Below are 18915 nucleotides of genomic sequence, written 5' to 3'. Positions count from 1 at the left end.
GTTCACATGTGTCTGTAATGAAGCTTTAGTGTTAATCATGATTCTTATGACAACCCAACATTTTTAAAATCCAATTGTCACAGAGACCAAAAAAGTTCTGGCTGGGATTACAATGATAAAATATACAGTTCCGACTTACATACAAATTCAACTTAAGAACAAACCTACAGACCCTATCCTGTATGTAACCCGGGGACTGCCTGTATACACATCTTATACATACATACAGTATATATACATCATTTATACACATATATACAGTATTAACACACCATATACACATACAGCATAAACACACATACGTACAGTATATACACACACCTTGCACCATATACACACACATGCAGATTATACAGCATATGCACACCATATACACGTCACATATATTACATATACACACATATATACAGTACCATATACAGATATACAGCATATATACACACATATACATACAATATATGCACACCATATATACATCACATATAACATATGCATACATATATACAGCAGTACCATATACAGCATATATATACACATATACATACATTATATACACACCATGCACCATTTACACACACATGTGTTACACACACACTCCTATCCCTGCCGTCCTGCTGTCCCCTGCCCCAACATTTCTTATCCGAGCTGCTGGATCAGGTGTGTACTGTGGATGATGTGGAGTGTTATACACATATTATGCTGTACAATGTACATCATAATATGTATCTGATAGTGTACATCCTTCATTATGTAGTGCATTAGTTCGGATGCCGGGGCCCCCTGACCCTGGGGACCCCATAGGTGCTGCTATGGCTGCTACCCCTGTAGTTACACCACTGTCTCCATGGCAAAGTCTGTGCCAGGCGCACAACTAAAATGTATTATTTATAGTACTAGTCTCCTCATCATACAATACTAGGCTCCCTGCACCCCCTGAAGTTATGCCCGTGTGCCACTAATCTTACCCATTGTAGGTGTAGTACCTGATCACTCCTGCAGGTGGGGCAGTACAACTTACTATATGTAGTAAATGTTTCATTAACAAAAATCTTTGTAATAGGGAGTAACACTAGTATTACAAATAGCCTAAATCCAATAAGAGGAACCCCGCGCCTCCTCGTCTTCTATGTGTCATCTGCTTCAGACTGATAAGGTGATTGTGCTGCGTACACATAACAAAGTCATATTGTCACTCGTGTATACGTTACACTGTACTATTCTGCCGTTCATAGTGATGATAAAGCGCTATTTTGCATTTTGTATTTCCTGGTATTAGATGTAGCAGACTTAATGTATATATTAATATAGAAATTGTTTTGTCATACGGCAAACTGGGCTCTGCTACATCTCACTGGACTGTACATGCCTTATGTCTTTGGCAGGGGGCTGGTATTTGATACCCTGTATGGAAACTTGCTGAAAGTTGACTCTAATGGGAATGTGCTGGTCTGCACCCATGGCTTCCGCGTCTTAAAGGGGTGAGTGATCAGGGGATTGGCTGGCATGGCTGAGCCCGCTGCTTGCCTTGGACGGAAATAGGGTCTGGATCCAGAATGACATGTCTGTGCGGTTCTGTCATGATGCTAAATTCTTACACAAGATCCCTGTGGGTTTAATATTTCTATAGATAAATCCATTGTCCAGTGGCCAGAATTCCTGCCAGTCTCCTCTTTGTCCTCTGAGTCTCTCCTTCTCGCTGCCTTGCTTGGGGTAGTCCTGGGGGCGGCCATTGCCATCTCAAATTTTTCTTAATTACATTCCAAATAACTTCCTAATTAGTAGGGAGAATAATGAGGGTCTCCCTAAACCAGAATAAATCCTATGTCATCCATAGTCCTGACAACCTGACAACAATTCTTACAATAGTGTAAATATCATAGAGGCAGTTGCCACAGGGCACTTGGAAAGAGGGGACGCAGTCCCTGATGGTGTCCCGGGATCATAACATTACGTCATGTATCTAGCTGTCTATCTGCTGTTCTGACCTTTCATCTGTTTTTATCATTCAGGGTAGAGGTCTGGTGTAAATACCCCAACAAATTCATCCAGAGAGATGACACCAAGAGGTATCATGTCTTGAACACACTCTTCAACCTGTCAGGTGAGTCAAGTGTAGAAACATCTGCTATTCAAGAAAAAAAAAACAAGATCTCTATTATCATAACTTTGTGTGTATTGTTAGTAGCAGCAGGACTGTGAAAATTAGATTTATATTCCAGGATTGCCACAGGACTTGCAGTACTGGAGCATTGTCTTCACACTGTTGTGCATTGAACTTCACCACAACCTCTTCGCTCTTAGCTAGATAAATGTACAACTACTAGCTAATATTTTGTCCATAGTTACAGGATAAGCCATCAATTTCGCATAATCTGAACCTCCACTGATCAGCTGATTCTGATCAACATCTAGAACAGCTCCTTTCTTCTCATAGTGGACGGGCCTTGTAACTGCTGTTGCGTTTCATATCAATTTGACCACTACATAGAGCACAGAGCTGTGTTGATTTAGTCACTTTAGTCATTGATCTGTCTGATGATCAATATGAATTAGCTGGAGACCCCTTAAAATTTTAGTCCTAACAGTATGGCCTGTTCTAGACAAAGAGGAGAAAGTTTCCTCTGTAGTATAAACCATCAAAGTAATATTAAGTTCTAGGCCATGACTATCATTTCTAACTTCTAATAGGAAGTTATGCAAATTTCTGAAAGGTAGTACATGCAAGGAATTATAGGGCTTGTAGGAAACTGCCATGGATTGTGAATCTTTTGGAGCTTACCACTTTCTCTTGTCTTAGGATTTGAACAATGAGGGGGAAAAACATCCCAGTATAGGTGAAAAAAAAGTTATAGTTACTTTTAAACCTTCCTATCAAGATTTAAAGCATATTACGGAAAATTTAGGAGGAAATGCCATTGTGGGACAATTTATTCATATAGGCGATCGGTCCATAAGATATCAGTCTAAAATCAATGGTGGTTGATTCCAAACTGAAATTTCACTTTTAGAAATTTCCACAACAAGTCTGCTGTCTGAATTCACCCCTAAGCAGAGGATGTTTACTCATGATCTGTGCTGCCTCTCTCCTTAGAGACCTACCTCTACGCCTGTCTGGTGGATTTTTTCACTGACTGTCCAAGATATGTTAAGTAAGTGTGATCCATAGGACACTGTATATTGGGGCTCCTTCTTCATTCACTAACGTAGCAAGACCGGCTATCTTTCCAATGTCTATGGGGATGTCCAGCCTACCCCTACAACAGATATTAGGGAAAAAAGACAGATAAGGGGCGAAAGGGAAACATGGATGTTGGCTCCCCTTTGGATAGGGATTAGTGGGAGGCCGTGCCGAATGAAGACCACGTTCCTGGTGTCTCAACAAACTTATTTACATAAAGTTTGTAAATCAATTTTGTTTGGGTTCAGTATGAGGGAATCTTTTACAAGCGGTGGGGGATGTGGGAGGTTCCCTTGGAACTTGTCAGGAAATTTTCAATACCTTAATCAAGTTATCATGATGTCTTATAAAATGTATCTCCCTCTATATCTAAATTCACTTGTAGCTACGACACGGGATACCGCCATGGCAATCTGTTTATGTCCTTTAAAAGCATGTTTCAGGATGTAAGGGACGCGATGGACTACACGCATGACTCGGTAAGATCATGGAAGGGGTGTGGAGGACTTATGTATTATCTCATTGACAGAGGAACCCAACATGGATTAGATAAGAGCTTCCACCACTCCACGCCTATCTGTACAATAGTGAAATATTCAACAAGTCAAGTTCCTGGCCGAGCCCCATGTAGTATAGTAGTAGAGTCATCAGATCTTCACCATGTGTAAAGTGAGGACATCAGCAGATAGAGAACAACCAACCCCCCACCATAGTTATTCAGAAATAGACACAAGTTGTAAGATGTTCTCGATAAAGGGTCTCTGTTAACCAGACGGTACAGGATAACAAACATTGTTTTGTTTGTCATGGAGAATGCCAGTTCATCCCACCTACCACATGTTCTATACAATAATAATATGATCAGTGCTCATGTAATAACACAAGTTCAATCCCGTACATCCCCCCTCAGTGGTGTAACTAGAAGCTGATGGGTCCCAGTGTAAAGTCTATGCCAGGCCCCTGACTATAATGTATGGTTCATAGTAATAGTCTTCTCATATGGGAAAGTGACACCATAAGGGCCCCCCTAAACCTCTTGGGCCCAGGTGCAACCGCAACCTCTGCACCCCCTCAAGTTATGCCCCTGTCCCCCATTAAGAGACTAGGTACTCTCCAGATGCTATAAGTTATCTCTATTTTCATTGTTTGTAGAGTTTTGGATATGAAGGTGATGTTCTGATATTTTGGTTGCTATAAGATCTGTATATAATTAGATATCGTATTGAAAGTGTGAACGTTAAAGGGGTTTTCCTAACAAGAAGCATTCATTGCATATACATAGCTGGGGGTCCAATCACTGACTTACTCAATAATTACCAAAAGGGAGCCCCCAAGTCTGATTTGGGAATGGAGCAGGAGTGAGCATCTACCAGTCCATTCACTTTTAAAGGAACAGGGGATCCATCACCTTCTATAATACAACTATTTTCTAGGAATTCTGGAAAAACCTAAGAGGGCTCCTGGTTCCAACTGGGCCAAAAGTGTCAGCGTCACCAGACCTGCTTTGGTCAATCAGCGGCCTCATTGGGCCTCGATGATATAGAACAAGTGGTTCCCATGACACTTCTGGCCCAGCTCCCAGGTCCGGTACCGCTCCTGACTCCTCTTCTCCCAGTTGGGTGGGAAGTGTCGATAGTCATGGGAACTTCTGTGGCCTCAGTGGATAACATCACGTGACAGTGAGGACACTGATTGGCTACAGTAGGTCCAGTGAAATCAACTCTTTTGACCCAGCTGGAACTGGAAGGTAGGTACACTTTATTTTTTCTTACTCCAGCTCCGGCTCTATGGAGTTTTCCAGAATTCCGGATATCTTGAGACAATTACTTTTTTATTGCTGTGTTCTAATGACCAGTATTGTCCATAAATAGATGGCCATGACAGTGTTATCTAATTATATATTTCCATAGGGTGTTCTGAAGGAGAAGACTCTGCAAGATCTGAATAAATATGTTCTCAGAGATGTAAGTTTATATAATCAGTCATAATACCGAATTTATCTGATTTAATTAATTTCACTGGAGATGTGATCAGTGATGATCTGTGATTAAACTTAGTAGCAAGTGTTCAACTCCCCTACAGTGCCCCCACAGGGGAAATTAAGTATTACATGGTGTGTGGTGAAATCAATGTAAATCAGTTTATATAAGACCTACCGTAATTGTAAGTTCTCCATAGTGAAAGACCATCTTGACATATGAGGGTCCTGAATAAGAGACCCCCAGCTATTAACTCTCCATACAAGTCTTTCTATCTAAATGTTTGCTTCATTGTGTTGTTGTGATTTTTTTCCAGGAGGGTATTCCTTTGTTGCTGAATCGTTTACGAGAGGTTGGGAAGGTTTTTCTGGCCACAAACAGTGACTACAAATACACCAATGTAAGTACCATATATACTCGAGTATAAGCCTAGTTTTTCAGCACAAAAAATGTGCTGACACCCCAAACTCGGCTTATACTCGAGTAAAAAAAATATAGGTTTTACCAGGTTTTTGTGGTAAAATTATAGGCCTCGGCTTATACTTGGGTCGGTTTATACTCGAGTCCAACCTTCTAAGCAGTGGACAATCCTATGTAATTTTCATAGTGCCTAACACTCTGTCTCCATCCTCCAGGCCATCATGTCCTTCCTATTTGATGACGGGATTGAAGATAAGGTTGGTTTGATACATACAAGCTCATATAATGAATAATCGATGGACATTATTTGGGGGATGAATGTCAGGGGTAGCAGTAGAGGTCTTCTCCTAAGGCCAGTTCAATGTCTGGTGCAATGTGATGGGGGTGCTTACCCTAGAGGCTTTAAGGGGTACTACACCAAGAGCACCATTCGTCAGATACATAAGGCCTATTGTTGCTTCACTGCAGGAAAATGTGTTTATACAAGATGAGATAAAGTCTAAGCTCCATCGTATCTACATGACAAGTATAGATCGTTCCTTGTGACCTACAAAAAAAACGACAGGTGCAAGTATTCAGGAGATCTGGTTATTTTTAGGAGACTCCCCAGCCATATTCTTACTTCAGAGAAGAGCAGGAAATCCCCTAATCTTTCCCTAGAAAAGCTTCACTGTAGCCGATGGAATTTATTGTCATACAAAGGGGTCATTGAATGTTAAAAGGGTATCATCTGCCCCTGCTTTCCTCACACCCTGCATGGCCATCTATATCAGTCTTCTATCAGCCATAGTCACAGTCCAGAACAACTTAGATTTAGGTGTTATCTAGGGATTGCTGAAAGCTGGAATAACCAAACCTTTACAGAAGATACTGACTAACACTGTATAGTATAGTTGTCACTGTTGAATATAAGAATTATTTTTTTAAGGGAACTTGTTCTACTTCACCTGCTCTATAACATGCTGCCTGCAAATAGGACACTGTGTACAATCTGCTCAGCTCCTCCTGCTCTATAACATGCTGCCTGCAGATAGGGCACTATGTACAATCTGCTCAGCTCCTCCTGCTCTATAATATGCTGCCTGCAGATAGGACACTATGTACAATCTGCTCAGCTCCCCCTGCTCTATAACATGCTGCCTGCAGATAGGACACTATGTGCAATCTGCTCAGCTCCTCCTGCTCTATAACATGCTGCCTGCAGATTGTACTTAGTGTCCTATCTGCAGGCAGCATGTTATAGATCAGAAGGGTGCTGAGCAGATTGTACATAGTGTCCTATCTGCAGGCAGCATGTTATAGAGTAGAAGGAACTGAGCAGATTGTACATAGTGTCCAGCAGACCTGAATCCTCGTCGGACCGGGTAAGTAAATGTGCCCCTATGTATAAACTGCTCAGTTCTTCCTGCTCTGTAATATGCTGCCGGCAGACTACACTGCTTGATAAACAAGAAAGGTTCCCTTTAAGGTAGTTTGCTATAGTGGGTAAATCCCATCTGGCTATTTGACTCTATAATGACTTAATCACTTGTGTTGGGACATTGAAGATTTGGGCCACATCCAGTTCTGGGCGCTGAACTTAGCTTCTGTTTATTAGATTAACAAGAGCAGGAATCTACTATTGTCTGCCCTGTGATGAAGTGTTTGATGATTTGGCAGCTGTCGGGGGTTATCATGATGCCCCCACAATCCCATATAATACCACAACAATTACTATAGTGTTTGTATTAGGATTCCTCTTCTCATTGGGGTTTTCAGAGCTGAAGGTCACATCCACTAAGGTTCCAGTTAATTGATTTGTTGGACTCTTTAACTACAGGCTGTAAGTCTGACTTATCTTGGACAAACCCTGGAACGTTTTTGGATGATTTTTAATTTAGGTCACATAATAGAAAAACACCAGCTGTGTGTCCTCACAGAGCGGGAGGGGGAAATGCTCCTTGCACACTGTACCAGCCTGTGACACGGAGGGGCTTGTGGAAACGCTCCAGTAGCTTTTTAGGCTCATTAGCATAATTGTAAAAGTTGATAACGGTGCCTAGATCTATAAGTAAGTGTCCCTGATTTATCAATGCTTGACTTTGATGGTAGATGTCCTTTAACATTGCAACAGGTTAACCACCACCGATACTAATTTTTTATTTTTTCAATACCAAAATGGGAAACCAATGCGAACTATAGATTTTTAGTAGCCAAGTTATCATACTGGCCTATAAAATAAATGTAAAAGATTCACTCATTTCAGTTTTTGCCGATTCCTTTTAGAAATAGGCAATAAAAGTTACCATAATCAATCTGGTATATGCACAGCAAAATAGTGCCATTAAAAAATACAACTCATCTTGCAAAAAACAAGTCCTAATAAAAGAAAATAATGATTGCAATGTAAAAGTAAACAGAAAATAAGTATCAGTCCTACAGGAAAAATAGGCTTTGTTGTAAAGTTATTGATAAGAATATTGGAAGAGCATATACTCTTTATTATATATCTTTATCATTACCTCATTGCATGGAAAAATAAAACATCTCTGCTTCATTTTTTCAGTATGACCCCAAGAAGAAAACATGGCGGTCTTATTTTGACCTTATAGTTGTGGACACAAGGAAACCGCTCTTCTTTGCAGAAGGAACTGTTCTTCGTCAGGTCAACACGGTACGAGCGCCATTCTTATCTGTCTACAGTCACTTCCATACTGGGGATACAGATGATGGCGGAATGTAATAAATGTACAATGTATCTCATGTATAAGGAGAACTATATGTTATACTTATAGGGGTTGTACCAAGGGAGCAAGTTATCCCCCATTTACAGGACAGGGGATAACAAGCTGATCAGTGAGAGTCTGATAGCTGGGACCCCCTTGATTATGCTAACAGGACCCCCAGAAATCCAGAAGTGGGTTTATGTTCTCACTAATGGGTGGAGTAGTAGGATGATAAACAGGACATGTGTCCTGCCGCTCTAATTCAGTACTATGGGAGATTTGGAAATTGCCGAGCACAATGCACAGGTATCACTGACACTCCCATCCACTGTGAGTGGTGCAGATACCCAAGCGCTGTGCTCAGTCACTTATGACACTAATGGAGCGCAGAACACATGCTCAACCTTTAGTGAGAATGGGCCCCATTCTCTGCATTGCTAGGGGTCCTTTTCACATGATCAGTGGGGTTCCCATCAGTCGTTCCCTCACTGATCTTCTTGTTATCCCCTATTCTGTGGGTAGTTGATAACTGGCTACAATTCCTTTATATCATGATGGGAATTTTGCACATTGGTCTAAATACCCCCTTGCCCTGGCACAAGACGGGCCTACTTTATGTAGCCCAAAACATTTTCTCCAATATTCTATTTCCAAAATTTTATAAAAACACATTTTTGTTTGGTTAAAAGTATAACTGGTAAGGACATATAGATGTATGTATAGAGTTTAGGGAGCACCGGGTAAGACTGCAGGGTTCTGTTTGGGATCCTCCTCCATTGTTCAGATCAGACCTGTTATATATTACAAAAATATCTGATTATATTGAGGCTATGTGTTGTTTTAGGATAATGGCAAACTTCGGATCGGCACTTACACGGGCCGCCACCAGCACTGTGCGGTGTACTCAGGAGGTAGGTGATGCCTTAACCAATCATGTTGTAAATACAGTCCAACCTACCAGCAGGAGGAGCTTAGTAGGTGGTCTTACTCACTTAGTAGGACCACCCCCTGGGCACCTAAACCCCAATATGATCTGAGATTATTTGTGATTTATGGTAACATTGGGGTCACCCTCAGAAGTTACACATCTTGGTGACCTTCTTCCCATTGTAATTGTTGAATGTTCTTCTTTTCAGGCTCCTCCGACATTGTATGTGACTTACTTGGAGTAAAAGGAAAAGACATTCTGTATGTGGGGGACCACATCTTTGGAGACATCTTGAAATCTAAGAAAAGACAAGGATGGAGAACATTTCTAGTTGTGCCTGAGCTGGCCAAAGAGCTCAACACCTGGACTGAGAAGAGTGGTATGTACCTTTCTACCCAAAATCTATTTACTATATCAGGCCGAAAGGGGTTGTCTTATCACCTGTCACCCCATCAGTCTCAAGAACAGGGTCCAGTGTTTCCTGAACACATTGGGGGGGATTTACTAATTCTGGCCCAAGCGCGATTGTCGGCATCAGAGATCAGTCTCCGGAAAGCACAGCCCGATGTTTTAAAGTGGCGCACAGCTGTAAGTAAATAATGGGTAGACGGTAATAATCGGTCGTGCACCATAAAAATGCCGACAACAATGAGATGTGCGCCAAAATCTTACATGCACTGCGCCTTAATTTTGCCCTCTGATCATTTTTTTCCTGGTCTATTATGCGCCAAAATTTGCGCCTAAAAATGTCAACAAAATACACATAAATGTGACGGATAATGTGGAAAAGTTAAGCTACGCCACAATTCTGCGCCAAAAAGACCCCGTAAAATCCCACCATTTTTTTTGGCGCAAATACGATAATACATGTCCCCCATTGTGTATATTGTGCACATCCCTAATGTTGACACTGCAGCTCTGCTCAATCAGGTCCTGGAGCGATCAATCCATCAAAGCCCATCCACACGTCATATTGTTTATAATTTTAATTTAATTTTTATTTTTTTTAGATCTTTTCAATGAGTTGAAGGGTCTGGACATCTTTCTGGGTCAGCTGCATGAGTAAGTCTTCAGTCTATGTGTAACTGCAGAGTGAATGGCTGGAGCTGACATTAAGTGTGAGAGGCCCAGTTAGCGTTGGCCTGATGACATCTAGCGGGGCTCTAGTGCCAGGAAGCAGGTGTGCCAGGCAAGCACTGGCAGGGATGCAGATGATGGGGGTGAGATGTGTTAGAAGCATATAATACATTGCTGCTTGAGGGTTGGTTGCATTGTCATGGAAATGGGACAATTTGAGCCTCTTCCCCATTCACTGCTCCATAAAGGAGAGTTCCGGCTATACAATGTAACATCACTGTACATAGTTCTATGATGTCAGTCTCCTCCCGATCCCCGAATGTCCCTACTGGATGTACATGTATACGTTAGTATGTTGGTGATGGCAGAGAAGACATACAACACAAGGAACAGACACAGACATTGGGGGAAGAATTTGATTTATTGGTAATTCATATTTAATACAGAAAATTATATAATTAAATCCAAAAAGAACCAAAAGTATCACAGCCCCGACTCACAAAGAGTCACCTCTCAGCACTCAGGGAGGAAAACCCCCCAATGCGGAGACCACTGGCTGGTGGCCGCCTGTGAGACGAATCGTTTTTGTCATAGGAAAAGTTTCCTTTGGTGGAGATAATTGTGGGGGTTCTGCAAGTAGTTAGTGTCCTCCGCGCCGATTTCTGGAGCTGCCATAGACATGATAGAAGATAGCACATGTATGGCCACCACTCCTGTAGACATGAATGTCCAAGATGAGATGGAGCCTTCAAAGAACTACTGAGAAAAGTCAGTGTAGAGACTGTATGAGCCTTTATCCGACAGTTTTGCGTCTATTTGTAAAAAAAAACAAATAAAATTTGGCGAAAAAAACACCATTTCAAAATTCTAAACTATCTCCTGTGAGACAGATAGTTTTACCACCCAATTAGTTACTAACTAACATTTCCCATGTGTCAGCTTTATATTTTCGTCATTTTTTAATAACAAATCGAACTGCGTCTTTCTGAATTTTTAAAGAGATTTCAGAATTTAAAGAGAAAACCCGTCTTAATTTCAGCTCTGTAACCTAGTCAGGAAGCACAATGTCACTTTTCAGATATACAATGGATGTAAATTTGTTTGTTCCCTGTTGTTATAGTATTTGTTTCTGGATAAGAAAATGTTTAAAAAAAAAAAAAAACAATAAAAAGAGATTTGAAAAGAAGAAGAAAACCCATTGTAAAATGTGTTGGGTAATTGCTCCTGAGTATGGATACACCCCAAATGCGGATGTTACCTTGTTGTATGGACGCACGGCGAGACACAGAAGAGTAGGAGGGTTGTACAGCTGACAGTTTTGCCCTGTAGGTTCATGGGCGCACTTTTGTGAGCTGTAAGATATTTGTTTTTCTGTTAATGTGGCCACGTAAGGGCTTAATTTCTGTGGGATAAGATGCATTTTTCAGTGACTATTTTGGGGTAGCTATGTCCTATGACAGTGATGGCGAACCTTTTGGAGACAGAGTGCCCAAAATACAACCTAAACCCACTTATATGTCGCAAAGTGCCAACAGGACAATTTAAGCAGTAACTTATTGATCTGTATCAGGTTTCAATCGTATTGGCGTCATGATTTCACCAATACAATTGAAAGATGATGGAGAAATTTGGATTGTAGCTTCCCTCCAGGGTCCCCTGAAGAGGAAGAATCAGGGGACCCAGAGCAGGAGGTCGAATAATAATCTGTCTCTATCCACACCTTCTCGCTCCTCCTGTAACCGTGGCAGCCAAGGATGTCACTTTAACATGGCAAGTCCTGGACAGCAGGAGGAAGCCTTGAGTCCTGTCTGGCAAACTCTGTGTTGGGGTGAAGGCCTGGGTGCCCACAGAAAGGGCTCTGAGTGCCACCTCTGGCACCCGTGCCATAGGTTCGCCACCACTGTCCTATGATGTAAACCTGTAACTATTTTGGGGGGGTGGGTAGTAAAAACATAAATTTTGGCCCCATTCATCAAGAGACGGAAGCCTCTTTATGTATGCGTATGATAAATATGCCCCGTTACCTTTATTTTATGGGTCAGTAAAATAACAAGAATACCATATTTAAAAAAAAAAAACACAGTCCAGCAGCACCGTAGCAATAGCACACTTCTTTTGGATGCATATCCCAAACCGGTCTTGACACACCAGGCAATATATTCCAAAATACGAGACTTCACTTCAAAAATTAGTAATTAGTAAAAAAAAACCTCTGGTGGGTGCTTTATTCACCCAAGTTCAACCTTGCAGATTCTCAAGAAAGGATCCTGAATAGGATCTGAAACGTTGCACTTGGGTAAATAAAACACCCACACGTATTTTGGTTTTTTTACTAATTTTTGAAGTGAAGTCTTGTGAGAAAATATATCTAAAACATGGTATCAAAAAATGAGACTGCACTCCAGAAATTAGTAAAAAAATTTTTTGCCCCATTTAGTAAAACGTGAGAAAATATATCTAAACCAATCAAATGGACAATTGATTGTGTAATTAACCTACTACTATTACTTTTTATCCAGACACATGGACAGTGAAAGCGAGCAACCAAATATCAGCTCCATTCAGAAGCAGATCCAGGTACAGTCATTCCTCTTCTGTCTGTATAACATTGATGGTCCAATGTCTTGTCTACCTACCTATGTGATAAACACTCTTCAGAATGACTGATCTGTAGATGGTTTCTCTGATAATATCCATCCAAAGTCTTCTTCTTGATGGTCATATATTGTCCTTTTGACAACATATTGACAACATTTGTATAGATTCTACCGCTAGGCCAGTTTTAGCCCCGGGTGCATAGGAAGCAGACACAACTTAGCAGGTCCTGCCCATTTTTTATTTTCGTTCTTGTTTTCGGTACTTTGACAGCTTGTGATGAACATTTCTCACCTTCTTACTTCCCGTGAAGATGTCAGTCACATTGGTTGTACCCAATGGAGCTACTAGGGGTCCTTTCTGCTTCCCCCCCTGCTGGTCACCCAGTCTTCCAAGTACTACTGTCACGCTTAAAGTTCTGGTAACCACCTCATTGCCTCAGCTTACCAATGATATGACCCCATCAGTACTGAAAGATGGTGGATAGATGAGGAGGATTGTGTTTCCTCTCCAAGTTGTTTGGAAGGTTCACCCATCTGTTGCAGATCTCCAAGCCTCAGAAACTTCCTCTGAGAACTCCTTACATTTTCTCACCATACCCACCCCATTGTATAGCTCAAGCAGTCATAGCAACGTAGTCATAGCTCAAGAACTTATGGTCTTAGGGGTAGACATTCTGGTCTCTAAGCCCCAGAAACTTCCTCTGAGAACTCCTTACATTTTCTCACCATAGCCACCCCATTGTATAAGAGAAGTTTTTTTGTCGCTCACCACTCCATATTTTAGGAATTCTGCAGCAGTGTCTCAGATCCAACGCGCAGACCATGTGCATGAGCCCGGGATCCAGCAAAAGTTGATTAGTTTCTCTTTTCAGTAGTTTATTGCAGAAATTGATAGCAGTAGCATATCCACACACTAAAATAGTGCAATGAAAAGGAACAGGTAAAATACCAACACATTTTGGTTGTCTATGTGACACTCTTACTTGCGGCATTTGCTTCTCTTCAGGAGGTTCCACCTCTCTATAGGTCCACATCATGGTGGACACCATTTATACTAACAATAGGAGCATCAACCAGTCAAAAGTCATCTCTCCTTCTTGGGGATATATACTTCAACAACCAGATTTTACTTTAGAACAAACTCAGGTCACTCAGTCAAATTGGTGGTCACCTATCTGTATCACAAAGCGGGTAGCGGGAGCTGGCAGCTTTCCAGACTCTCCTGTGTCCTGACTCTCCTGGTATCTCACATATTAGATGCAGACATCTTGGTCACAAACTTTCTTGGCCAGAAGACCATGAACCCACAGGGTTGTCCATTTTCAAGTCCTGTTAGAATTAGTGTGGAGATGGACCTATTTGACAATTAAAGTAGTCATAGCTCAAGACCATATGGTCTTTGGGGTAGACGTTCTGGTTCCTCTCAAGGAGTAGCGTCTTTATTCTCATATCCACTTTTGCGAGTCTCAAACGGGTCACGGTGGAAGACATTCAAGACTGGCCTCACAGGACCTAAAATGTCATTATTATTAGCATGTCCATTATTGCCCCAGTCTTCTTTTGCTTTATCCCCAATTCTGTTTCTCAGATATAATCTTCTTTGGACCCTTTTTAGCCATTACTTTCTGGAGTCTCCTTATTGGGTCTCCTCAGGCACCAGAGCCAGGTGCCATTGTTGTCCCTACGCGAAGCCAGTTTTTGGTCATTTCATCTATCGGCATTGTAATAATCCTCTCTTTACAGTGTTGAACACATATCTCGGTGGTGAAATTCTCAGTTTCATAAAACAATGTTATCTTTATTTTCTTCTCCGCAAACAGAAAATTACCCATGAGATGGACATGTGTTACGGGAAGATGGGCAGCCTCTTCCGCAGTGGTTCCCGGCAGACCCTCTTCTCCAGCCAGCTGATGCGTTACGCCGATCTGTACGCCGCCTCCTTCCTGAACCTTCTGTACTATCCCCTAAGCTACGTGTTTCGAGCTCTTCCCGTACTGGTACGTATCTTACAGATCTCATGCAGATATTACACATATTAGGATGATCTGTGACACCTCTTCATGTATAAATCCCTTCAGATGCCGCATGAATCCATATTGGACCATGTAAACGTAGACGGAGCTGACGCCAGCAAGGTTCTTGGACAGCATCTAAAATACCTCAAAAGGGAACACGTGAGTATGGGATGTCTTTGATCTCTGTGGTTAAATTGACTCAACGTTAGGGGCCTGCTGTATTCACAAGGTCAGATCAGGGCTGGCGCCAGCGCTGGGCATCCTTGGGCAAGTGCCTGGGTCTAGAGCTGCTGGAGGAGGGGCACACAAGGCTGTACATAAGGAATCCATAGAGGTTAAGGGGGATTATATAAAATAAACGTGAGGGGGGCTGTTTAGGGTGATAACCTAGGGAATATTTTAGGGAACAGGAGTTTTAGTTTCTGAATTTTTATGGTGCCACATGAGTTTATTGCAAAGGGGCCTACTGAGGCTATGTCGCCCAGGGGCCTACTGTATCCTGGAGCCAACCCTGGGTCAGATGAAAAGTTTCGCTAACGTATGTGTCCAGGCAACAGTACTCAGCAGCAATGACTGGATTTTACTTCACTACGATGCTATAAATTCAGTCACAATCGGTCTGCAATTATCTCTCTGTGTTTCCTGGCCGGAATATGTCTGTCTGAACTGGTCCTAAAAGTAATTGTGGCACCTTTTCCTTTTCTGATCACAGATTGAGGACGACTGGCTGCAGCTGGTAAACACCGCCAGGCTAAGCCTTCAGGATTCACCGGCGATAAAGCCTGAACCGGATAGAAAACCCCCAAGTATCATGTTATATTAGATCAGTATAATGTATAGGTAGATACTTAGGTTGTGTTCACACGTTCAGTTTTTCAGATGCAGTTTTTGAAGCCAAAAGCAGGTGTGGATGATAATGGGTGAGAACATATCACTGAGAGAAGCTGCTAGTCCTCTTTTTTTTCATTCCACTCCTGGTTTGGACATCAAAAACTGCATCAGAAAAACTGACTGTGTGAACGCAGCCTTAGCGTTTGCTGCACGGTACATGGTGGCTGTCGGGGCAATTCTCACGTTTTGTGTTTAGATAAAAGAGATGGAGTAGTAATTGTTACAGGAAGGATATTCAGTTTACAGAAAGCAGTTCTACGCCGTAATAGTCTCGTTTACAGGAGCGCAGGATACACGGGCAGATTTGTTTGTTGCACTGAAACCATTTGCAGATAAATAAGCCCCCCTCCCCAAAAAATACAAAAATATTCCCAATAAGTCCTTGGGACTGAGCCGTAATTAAAGGTATTTATACATATTTTCTTTTATTACGACCACTAATGGGCCTGCACTGTTGACTACGCAAATTTAAAGGGGTTTTCTTCTAAGAAAATTTAGGCCCTATCCACGAGATAGGACCTAACTTGCTGATCAGTGAGGATGCTGAGACCCCACAGATTACGAAAATGTACTTCTGTCGGACCCCTCGTTGCTCCGTCAGACTAATGGAGCAGACAGCGGTGCATGTCCGTTCTGCTCCATTAATCTCTATGCAGCTGACGAAAATTACTAAGCGCAGCGCTCACTGATCTCCGTCAGCTACATAGAGTTAAATGGAGCAGAACAGTGCAGGGTGAGCACATGGTTCTTTTTTATGAGGAAGGATTAATGGGGCTCAAGACCCCTATTTTAGGAATCACCCCCCTCCATGAATCAGCCATCTACCACCTATAATGTGTATGATGGATGATAATAAATTCCAATGAGATAATCCCCAAAAACTCCTTTGAGCACCAAATATCCCAGCACTAATATACAATTCCAATATAGATACAGCTCCCGCCCTGGTATCATTCTATAAAGCCGCTTCCGCCTCACCCTGGCACCAAGTGCAGCGACCACGGCCGCCAGTCATAAGTGTGCACATACATATTGCCGAGACAGGTTCATTTTCTACATACCATTATTGTATTATTTTTTTTGTTTTTCCCAAAAAGTGATATTACTGGATAAACATATTATTGATTTTTTTTTTTTTTTTTGTATAATTTTGCAACTATGATGATTTCAAAATGCATGTACGAGTTACATTGTAATAGTGTCAGAAGATAAAGAAAAATAAAAAAAAAATGTGTTTTTTTTGGTTAATATAAAGCTGTTTGTAATTGCAATTACATTACAATCTATCACTTGGTACTCGCCACACAGACAGGTGCGTCCGCGGCGAGTCCGCAAAAAATGTGAATGTGTGATATCCATGTGCAGTCTATATGGTATCCACATTGTTTTTTCCTTTTAATATCTTTATGTCATCTGTTTTTTTCTCACGTCCGCAATGGGTTTCTATTCTATTTTGTGCCCTGCCCAGTTGGTTGCCAAGCCACATTTGAGAAAAAAAACGGACCTTCTATGGATTTATGAATGTGAGAAAAAAATTAGTGTATACTTTAATTAAACTCTCATTGGGGCTCATTTACTAAGGGTCCGAACGTCACACTTTTGTCGGGTTGCCCGAATATTTCCGTTTTGCGCCAAATTTCCCTATGGATTTTGGCGCACGCGATCGGATTGTGGCGCATCTTCGCCGGTTTTCACGCAACAGAAATCAGGGGCGTGGCTGTCAGACACCCCGACTGATTCGGAAAAACTGTGGAGTTTAAAAAACAATTTGTGTTGCAACATCAGCACTTACACGCCACCAGGAAGAAGAAGGTGAACTCTGGCGGACCTCGGCGCAGCAGCGACACATGCAGGATATCGGGCGCACGACCTTAGTGAATCCCGGCAGACCCGAAACCTCGCCGGACAACGCACCACGGGATCGCGACTGGACCGGGTAAGTAAATGTGCCCCATTGTCTGCGAAACAGAACAGACCCATCGGGACCCAAAAGTGAACAGACCCATAGGGGGAGATTCATCACTGCTTCTACCCCAGTTTTCTGGTGTAGAAGCAGTGAAATAATTGCAAATTCCTGCACTGCGCAAGAATTTTCAATGGGTCAGTTTGACAACGGGTCAGTATGCTATCCGGACAATGGGTCAGTACGCCATCTCGACAACAAGTCACTATGCTATTCTCAGAAAAAACAGATAGCCCGAAGCCAGATTTAACAAGGCCAATCCACTACATTACTAGAAGAGAGGGGCACTGACTCGGATGCCCTGTAGCCCAAACCCATGATTTGGGTATCCTTTGGAAGGCGGCTATAATTTTAAACTTTTTTCCCTATTAAACAGAACAGAAAACTTTTTGAAGAAAAACCGGTCATATTTCTGGCTGCTGTTACCTGTAATACAATTGATTGGTCAAAACTTGATGACGGTTCCCTTTTTAAGTAACTGGTCTTGATATTAAACCAAGATACATCCATCCTGTACCATACTACACAAGGATGTAAGTACAAGTACTCGCAAACGTTGTTTGGAATCCAAAGCAATGGCACATCCCCGAGTATTTCTTTGGGCTCACACTGGTGGTTGTGGACTTCATGTCCCTGTGTCCTATTCCTGTTGTCCTTTCCAATTCTCATCAGCGTGTGGAAGATGCCACAGACCACGGCTGCGCTGTTTGCTGCATGTGATATGTATGAGGTTTAGCAACTACAACATACATATCAGCATTTTCCTTCATTCTGGGAACCATAGTGAGTTTACTTAGTGGTAGCACTACAGCCTTGCAGCGCTGGGGAAATGGGTTTAAGTCCCAGGGTCAACATCTGCAAAGAGTTTGTACGTTCTTTCCGTGTTTGCGTGAGTTTCCTCCGGTTTCCTCCCACACTCCAAAACATACTGGCATTGGGGACAGGGACCAATTTGGCAATCTCTGTGCAGCGCTGCGTCATCTGTGTGCACTATATAAATAAAGAAATTATTATATACAGGCGGTCCCCTACTTAAGAACACTCGACTTACAGATGACCCCCTAGTTACAAACAGACCTCTGGATATTGGCAATTTACTGTACTTAGTCCTAGGCTATAATAATCAGCTGTAACAGTTATCACAGGTGTCTGTAATGAAGCT

General features: G+C 42.0%; 1 protein-coding gene across 2 annotated transcripts in view; it reads left to right on the top strand.

Moving 5' to 3' along the window:
* The window catches only part of LOC140127861 (cytosolic purine 5'-nucleotidase-like), a 93476-nt gene extending 76499 nt beyond the window's left edge, over positions 1 to 16977 (top strand). For both annotated transcript variants that reach the window (XM_072149002.1, XM_072149001.1), the window contains 15 exons: positions 1383 to 1478; positions 2010 to 2101; positions 3092 to 3149; positions 3564 to 3657; positions 5089 to 5142; positions 5474 to 5557; positions 5793 to 5834; positions 8123 to 8230; positions 9127 to 9193; positions 9419 to 9589; positions 10221 to 10272; positions 12807 to 12864; positions 14705 to 14881; positions 14963 to 15058; positions 15612 to 16977. In XM_072149002.1, coding sequence (XP_072005103.1) covers positions 1383 to 1478; positions 2010 to 2101; positions 3092 to 3149; positions 3564 to 3657; positions 5089 to 5142; positions 5474 to 5557; positions 5793 to 5834; positions 8123 to 8230; positions 9127 to 9193; positions 9419 to 9589; positions 10221 to 10272; positions 12807 to 12864; positions 14705 to 14881; positions 14963 to 15058; positions 15612 to 15722 — 1360 coding nt within the window. In that variant the 3' untranslated portion in view covers positions 15723 to 16977. The remainder of the gene's footprint in view (positions 1 to 1382; positions 1479 to 2009; positions 2102 to 3091; positions 3150 to 3563; positions 3658 to 5088; positions 5143 to 5473; positions 5558 to 5792; positions 5835 to 8122; positions 8231 to 9126; positions 9194 to 9418; positions 9590 to 10220; positions 10273 to 12806; positions 12865 to 14704; positions 14882 to 14962; positions 15059 to 15611) is intronic.
* Positions 16978 to 18915: the final 1938 nt, after the last annotated feature.

This window comes from Engystomops pustulosus, chromosome 4 (genome assembly GCF_040894005.1).
Source record: "Engystomops pustulosus chromosome 4, aEngPut4.maternal, whole genome shotgun sequence".
Taxonomy (NCBI): Eukaryota; Metazoa; Chordata; class Amphibia; order Anura; family Leptodactylidae; genus Engystomops; species Engystomops pustulosus.
This window is presented reverse-complemented; position numbering and strand designations above follow the sequence as displayed.